Genomic DNA, 7,761 nt, shown 5'->3' with positions numbered 1-7,761 from the left:
CACCCCAGCTCCCCACGATGGGCACACGACACCAGCTGGGTTCCACTGCTCTTTATTCCGTGAGGGGGAGAGCCAGTGGGGACGGGGACAGTAGGAACATAGCCGGCTCCTGACCCCTGGGCTCGGCGGACCTACGGGAAACAGACAGGAGAGGTGAGGGACTCTGGGCTATCCTGGGCCTTCCCCACCCCTCAGCCTGCCCCCCACGGCCCCCACCCCAGATGTGGGCGGGGCGTCCCCCAGCTCCTTACCCAGGTCGCAGGCTCAGTTGGGGGCAGTGAAGTGGTTGCTGTGGGGTGGGTTTCGGTAGAAGGGGTCTGTGGCGATCAGGGTTCTGCAGGGAGGCGGGGAGGCGGGGAGGCGGGTAGAGGGGGTAGGAGTGCTCAGCCAGGCCGCCAAGCACAGGTGATCCTGCCCATGGTTGGGGGGGTCGGGCAGGTGGGGCCCAGGGCTGTGTTGGAGGAGGAGAAGGATGGAGCAGGAAGGACAGAGGGAGCTGGGCAGCAGTCGGGAAGAGGTACGCCTCTCGGACGGACAGACAGACACACAGGGAGGGAGCAGCCTACCTTCCCACGTGGGGGTGCAGGCGCCTCAAGTTTTCCTCCGGGTTGGGGACGCCCTCCAGACGGGTGACCGGCTGGTTGAGGGCATAGCCCCCGGGCTTCTGGGGCTGGACGCCCCCTCGGGTCCAGCCTTCCCGGTCTAGCCCCTTGGGTGTGTTGTCAAAGTACCTGCAGCACCAAGAGGCTGGTCCCCGCTGCCCCCTGCAGGCACCCTGCCTTCCGCCTGGGGGGGTGCGGGTGCCCCCAGCCTTCTCTCCGAGGCCCCAGGAAGCCGGCGCCTGCTCGCCCTGGCCCTGAGGGTCACTCCTGGGCCCTCCCCACCCCACCTGGCTCTGGCCTGTGAACACCTCAGGGATGGGGGACGCCCCTTCCAGCTCCCACCACTTCTCTCTGGGCACTCCGCCTTTCTTACACTGGGCCAGTGTTCCCTGGGCCAAGGGCTGGGCTCTGCGGATGCTGAGGAAAATGAGGGCCTGGTCCCCCCCCCTTCTTGCCTCCCCCCCCGTCCTAAAAGGCTGTAAAAACAGAAACTGCGAGGGGGGGGCGCATCCCCGGGAAGGAGCAGCCGTGTGCGGGACACCTGGCATGAAGGTGGGTAGAGGACGGGCCCACCCGGGAGGATGGCAGGTGCGGGGCGAGGCCCAGCGGGACCCTGCGTGGGGCGAGAAGGCGCCCCCGGGCAGGAGGGGGAAGATGCTCGAGGAGGAGGGGGAGGAGGAGGCGGCAGGGGCACCCTGGGAGACAGAGGAGCGGGTGGGTGGGAGAGGACAAGGAGGATGCTCGTGGCATATGCTGACACAGATGGCAGCTGCTGTCAGGGGCGGCTTTTGCCTGAGTCCCCCCTCCCGCGCTCCGTTCCCTAACTCCCCGCCCCCGGTCCTGCCCCTGCTCCGGGCCTTGGCCCCGCCCCCACTGGCCCCGCCCCCAGCTCTTGGCCCCGCCTCCCAGCGCTCTCTCCACTTCCTGGGCGGGCCCCGCCTCCCGCTGCTGGCTCCTCTTCCCAGTGCCGGCTCCTGCCGCTCTCTCCTTGGCACTGGGCTTTCTGCACTTGGCACTGGGCTTCCTCCCCGAAGCCCTCCCAGAGGCCCAGGATGGTCACTCCTTGATGCAAAGCCGAGGGAACGTGGAGCCCCTCTGGCACAGAATGGCCCGAGCATCTTAGCAGCCGCCTTGCGGGGCCACCTAGCCGCGCTTACAGCCCCCTCGCTGGTCCCAGGCCCACTGCTCCCTGGGAAGGCGGCTTGGCCTCGGCAAGGAGGCGTCTGGGGGTTAATATCAGCCCTGGGGACAGGGACTCACACTGCCCCGTAGGTGCCGGGGTGCATAGCCCCTGGCTGGGGTAGCTGCGTCATGGATTGCTGTCTCTGCTCCTCCCTCTCACATACTAGCTCAGAGACCTACTCATGATCTGCCGCCCCTTGCGCCCCCCTTTCCTGCTCTCCCCATAGCCCTCCTGGTCAAATGCCCCTTGCACTCAAATTCTTAGCCCGGGGGCCCGAGCGATAGTAGGGGGGGGGGGGGCGTGTGCCTTGCACGTGGCCGACCCGAGCTCAATCCCCGGCATCCCATAGGGTCCCCCGAGCACCGCCAGGAGTAATTCCTGAGTGCAGAGCCTTGAGGAACCCCCGAGCATCGCTGGGTAAGACCCAAAACGAAAAAAAAATTTTTTTCTTGGCCCTTGGGGTCTGCTGCGAGGGGCTCCCGTGCTCCTACCAAGGCTGTACGCTCCCCACTGTCCGCCTCTGCGTGCCCAGCTCAGACCTCCTGGGGGACCAGGCGGGGGGTCTCACCCTTGGTTGTAGGTGGTCAGGTAGTGATTATCCACGGCAGGGTCCTGGGTGCTCCGGACATAGCTGGGGTTGTTCAGGGTGTACCCTGAGGGTTCCTGTGCCGGCGGGAGGAAGGACGGATCGGTGAGGTCAGGGGGCGCTGGGGATTCGGGGCAGAGGGTGGGGGGGGCGCGGGGTCCAGGCCTCACCTTGTTGCCCGTGGACTGGCGGCCCAGCAGGCCCAGGTTGGTCTGCTGCAGCCGCTGGGGCGACTGGAACTGTCGGAGGCTCATGGTGCAGGGCTCGGGCGGCGGGGCAGGCACCTGCAGGGGGCGGGGGGCGAGCACAGGTCCCCACAGGCCCCTGGGGACCCCGCCCCGCCCGCCAGCTGCGCCCCAGACTCCAGCGGCTCACCCTGGGGTTGATGTTCCGCTCGCTGGGCCGGCTGAAGCCCGACTCACGGTCCGTCCCTCTGGCCAGCACGGGCAGGAACTCGTTCCCCTGCGGTGGCAACCCAGCTGCTGGCATAGAGCGCCCCCCTCCGCCCGGCCGCGCCCCCCACCCACCAGGACCCCGCCCACGGACACGAGCACCAGGACCACGGACACAGGCACCAGGACCCCGGACACGGGCACCAGACCCCGCCCACGGGCACACCCACCAGGACCCCCACTCACGGACACGCCCACCAGGACCCCGCCCACAACACGCCCACCAGGACTCCGCCCGCAGACACACCCACCAGGACCTCGCCCGTTGACACGCCCACCAGGACCCGCCCACGGACACGCCCACCAGCCACCTGCCCATGACTCGGCTTACACGAGGGTAGTTTACAGGAACAAAGTCCGACTTGGTGACACTACGGTTGGGGACAAGGACCTGGGGAGAGGCCGGAGGACCATCAGCCCCACAGATCAGCTGCGTCCTTCTGGGTGACACTGACCTTTCCCCGCTGCCACATCCGGCCACCACCCCCCACCCCGCCCTGAAGGACATGATATCAAACTGGTGGGTCACAGTTGTCCCGTGGTGAGTCCCTCCTTGGAACCTCAGTCTTCGCATCCATACAATGGGGGACCTCCAGGGATGGCGTGATAGTGCAATGGGGAGGGCTGGCCTTGCATGTGGCCAACCTGGGTTCGATCCCCGGCATCGCACACGGCCCCCCAAGCCCACCAAACACAGAGCCAGGAGTAAGTCAGACCAAAAGAAGAAAAAAATAAATCAATGGGAAAAGTTGAACCAACACCAACGTTTTCTCCCGGGTGTGTCCATCTTGTATTCGAGCGAGGCTGCTCAGACGTTTGGAATGTGCTAGAAACCCCCAGCGAGAAGGGGTTTGTTTCCCCCTGGGGGATCCTGCCACAGGCGCCAGGACTCACCGGGTCCCCGGGCAGGGCCTGGGAAGGCGGCAGAAAGGCAATGGGGTTCTTGGTCGACTCTTCGGTGAAGCCGCTCTCCTCCCGGGGGCCGATGCATTTCTTCTGCAACAGATCTGCCAAGACCTCTGTTGGGGGGGGGGTCGACCCCACCCACGCGGTGTCCTGAAGCCCAGGGCCTCATGGGGTAGAGAAGCCGCTGGTCCCAGGGACCCGAAGGTGGGCCGGGGCCAGAATGACAGCACAGCAGGGGGGGTGCTTTGCCTTGTGCGCGTGGCCGACCCGGGTTCGATTCCCGGCATCCCACAGGGTGCCCCCGAGCCCTGCCGGGTGTGATCCCTGAGCGCAAAGCCGGGAGTATAAGCCCCGAGCATCGCCAGGCATGGCCCAGACACAAAAGCCGAACCCTGAGAACAAGGGCTTGGAGACCTGGAGCCACTGTCAGGGTGCGTGGCGGGAGGAGGAGGACTCGGGTCCAGAGACGCGGCGGGGGAGGTGACAGGTGTCAGGGTCCTCAGGCAAACGCCGCCGTGTGCTTTGGGGCGGGCAGGCAAGGGCAGGCGCCGCCATCAGCTGGGCTGGGGTCCCCGGAGTCGCCTCTTTGTCCTCTGCTTTCCACTGGCGGCTCCTCACTTGGTTGGGCCCACCCCGGGCTCCCCTATCCCACCCCCTCCCCGGGGTCTCTGCCGGGTGGGGGGGGGCAGCCGCGCGGGAGGGAGGCCTGAGCTCAGACAGACGCGTGCCCACCTGGCTGGCTCAGAGGCTCCCTGTACTTGGAGTTATACTCGGTCACCATGGAACGCGGGCCCTGGAACACAGACGGCCCAGGCTGCGGGTGTGGGCCGGAGGGGCGGGGGTGGGGGGCTCTGTGTGTGCCGAGAGCCGCACCCCGAGCCCAGTCCCCCTCCGACGACCCCCGGGGAGCAGGCCTGCCCGGGACGCTGCACACCAAGTGCCGTCCCACCCTGGGTGTAACCAACAGCAGCGCCCAGAGCCCCCGATGGTGGCGGGGGAGGCAACCCGATTTACCCTCCACTGGGGCTGGCCGGCCCTGGCCCCTCGCCCTGCCGGCGTAGCCCACTCACGTGCCGGCTGTTCTCCCACTCCAGGGAGCCCTTGCCCTGCTGCTGGTGGAGCAGGGGCACCTCCTTGGGCTCCAGCCCCGTGATGCTCTGTGCCCCGTAGTCCTGAGTGTCGAAATGGACCTTCCTGACCTGCGGGGGATGGAGCAGCTGGATGTGTCCACCACATTCATCCGTCCTCGCTCCTCACAGTGCCCGCCCCGCCCCGCCAACTTGCCTCCTTGGAGCTGTCCCTCTTCACACCACACTCGGCTGCCTCCGGGCCTTTGCACATGCCGTCTACACAGCCCGGGACACCCCCTTGCCCGGCCACATCGAGGGGGTCGCTAAGCCCTTTTGCGTCTTGGTCCAGGGTCTCCCCCAGGGGCACGTTCTCCGCCTTCTCTTTCTCCTCCTCCTCCTCCTCCTCCTCTTCCTTACTCCTGCTGCCCCGGCCCTTCTCTTTCTCTCTCTGGTCCCCTTCCGGGACTAAGCGTTCGGAGCAGATGGGAGAGATGAAGGGGTGTCTGTTCCGGTGGTGGTGGTGGCAAGGGTGGTGAGGGGCATAGTGGCGGTGGAAGTGGCGGTGGGGGAGGTGGTGGCACAGATGGAGGTGACCCGGCCCGTGGGGCCTCAGAGATGGCACGGGGGACGCCATGCTGCGTGGCAGGGTTGTGGTGTCTGTGCTCAGCACGAGGGCGGGGGGGGGGAGTGGGGCGGGGGGGCAGGGGCAGAGGGGGGCGGGGAAGTGGTGGAGGAGGAGGAGGAGGAGGAGGAGGAGGAGGAGGAGGAGTGAAGCTCGGGCGGAGGGGAGTGGCGGTGGCGGCTCACCAGAGGTGGAGGTGAGGGGAAGGGGCAGCAGTGGAGGGGGAGGTGGAGGCGGGGGTGGGTGGGGGGAGGGCCAAGGTGACAAAGGCGGGTGGACCCCCACCCCAAACTCTGGCTCCCCACGCCCACTCACCTCAGCCAGGGCCCTCAGTGATGTAAGCGCCCCCAGCTGGGGGTCCCGCCCGCCCGCGGCCCTGGCCAGGGGGCAGCGGGGCGCTCACCTCCTTGAGCGGGGCGGCCGAGCGGACGGCTTCCCGTGAGAAGCCGGACAGCGTCTGGTGCAGAGCCCGCGGCAGCGGGGCCTTGCCGTCCGGCACCTCCAGGGCCCGGTAGTGCTGGCTACTCAGGGTCTGGAAACCACCGTCCCGCTGCTTCTCCCTGGCAGGGGGGAGGCAGGGTGGGGCGCTGCTGGGACCGCCAGGGCCTCCCCTGGGGACAGTGCTCCGAAGCCTCCCGCCCGCCCGCCTTGGGGTCCCGTGAGGCGGGTTGTTCTGGGGCGCAGCCCCGACCCCCACCCCGTGGCCATCCCGAGTCAGGGGCCCGCAGGGTGGTGGGGAGACGGGGGGGGCAGCCCCTACCCGCTGGCGGGGCTGTCCAGGGAGGTGACCAAGGGCCGCAGATTGCGCTCGTAGCCGGTGCCCCTGTGACTGCCCATGCGGGGCTGAAAGTCCTCCCGGCCTGTGGGGGGGGGCAAGAGGGGGACAGTGCTCAGCATCCCGGAGGGGGGGCGCGTCGGGGGGCCCTACAGGGGCTAGTGTGACAGTGCTCCGAGGAGCTCGGCCTTGGCGGGGCAGAGGCAGGACGGGAACTTGTCGGTGTGGCAGCGTCGCGGGGGATGGAGGGGGCCTGTGGACAGGGCGGCCACACACGTAGGGACAGGGGGGTGAGCTGGGGGGCTGGGGGTTCCTCTCGCCCTTCCGGGCCAGACCAGACTGGGGCAGCTCTGGCACTCAGGAAGACCCGAACTCCCTCCCGTCTCCCTTCCCGAAAGTGGGGGAGGGGGGTGGTCCTGCGCTTACCGTAGGCCGTGCAGTAGCTGGTGGCATAGAATTTCAGGGGGTCCGTACAGCCCCCTGAACTCATTTTCACATACGGAGACACAACCCCGAGGGGCAGTTTCCCCATCATGACGCTCTGGGGCAGGGCCCCAGGGGACCTCGGGAGGAAGGAAGGGAACACCGTCAGTCGGGCTCCCCGGGGTGGGGGTCCACCAGGCACAAACACAGGGCGACGCCCCCGTGGGAGAGGCTGAGCTCACAATAGGGGCGGAAGGGGGTGCCCTAGGGGGGAGCTTAACGGCCACCTCACCCCTGTCCTGGCAACACCCCTGGGGGCTCAGAGGGGTCCCAGCCCCAGGCCCCGGGCCAGTCTGCTCACTCCCCAGGGCCTGGTCTGCGTCCTGCGGGTGCCGGCCCCCCTCCCCCCTCACCTGCCCTCCACGCCGAGGCTCTGGGGCGGGCAGGGCTGGGCAGGCAGAGGCGGCAGGCGGGAGACCGAGCGGCCCCTGAGAAGCTGGGGGCCCTCGGGAGGGAGGCGGCCAGGACACAGAGCGCTGCTTAGCAACGGCCGCCTAGCAACCGCGTCCCGCCTCTGAGGCCCTTCTAGGGCCAGGGGAGGGCGCGGGGGTGGGGGGTGGGGGGGCTCCCCTGGCCCAGAGGGTGGGAGGCAGCAGCAGGCGGGCACTGGGGGCTGCCCCTAGAGCACAGCCCTGCTCCCCCCCACCCCAGACCCCCTGACCCCCCCCCCCTGCAGCTGAGTCCTCAGGGCAGGCGACATAGGATCTGGGCTGAGCCCCCCCCCCCCCCGCCCGGCACCCTTGACTGACCGAGGGCCCACGGTCAGACACTCCTTCCGCCCAGAGCCTCTTGCGGGTCGCTATTTTTATCCCTATTTTCACGCGGGGAGAAGAATGAGGCTTAACTCCCGTCCAAGATCTCATCAGGAAAGAGCCCGGCAGAGATTTGGCCCCGGCCGGCCGCGGCGCTTTCCTTAAGCCTCTCGGTAAATTAATGTTTACTATGTGCTGCGGGGCTGAGCACGGGGGGCCGAGCCCTCTCACTCAACACACGTTCCCTAGGCTAATCCCCCGGGCCCCCGAGGGACGAGGGACACGGGGCTGTGTCATTACCCAGCCCCGAAGCGTCCAGAGCTGACGCGG

General features: G+C 68.2%; 1 protein-coding gene across 2 annotated transcripts; it reads right to left on the bottom strand.

Moving 5' to 3' along the window:
* Positions 1-7,136, bottom strand: PPP1R32 (protein phosphatase 1 regulatory subunit 32). Of its 2 annotated transcripts, XM_055142701.1 has the most exons (14): positions 7,033-7,136; positions 6,623-6,759; positions 6,182-6,281; positions 5,825-5,981; positions 4,800-4,928; positions 4,462-4,522; positions 3,718-3,830; positions 3,155-3,214; positions 2,747-2,833; positions 2,542-2,655; positions 2,354-2,448; positions 567-731; positions 252-334; positions 1-131 (listed from the first exon to the last, which is right to left on the bottom strand). In XM_055142701.1, the coding sequence occupies exons 2-13, from the start codon at positions 6,729-6,731 to the stop codon at positions 265-267; spliced, it is 1,260 nt and encodes a 419-aa protein (XP_054998676.1). In that variant the 5' UTR covers positions 6,732-6,759; positions 7,033-7,136; the 3' UTR covers positions 1-131; positions 252-264. The 2 variants fall into 2 exon arrangements, with proteins under 2 accessions (XP_054998676.1, XP_054998677.1); XM_055142702.1 differs by lacking the exon at positions 3,155-3,214.
* Positions 7,137-7,761: the final 625 nt, after the last annotated feature.

The sequence above is a fragment of the Sorex araneus genome, chromosome 6 (genome assembly GCF_027595985.1).
Source record: "Sorex araneus isolate mSorAra2 chromosome 6, mSorAra2.pri, whole genome shotgun sequence".
NCBI lineage: Eukaryota > Metazoa > Chordata > Mammalia > Eulipotyphla > Soricidae > Sorex > Sorex araneus.
Note: the sequence above shows the minus strand (reverse complement) of the source record. Positions and strands in the feature narration are given on the sequence as shown.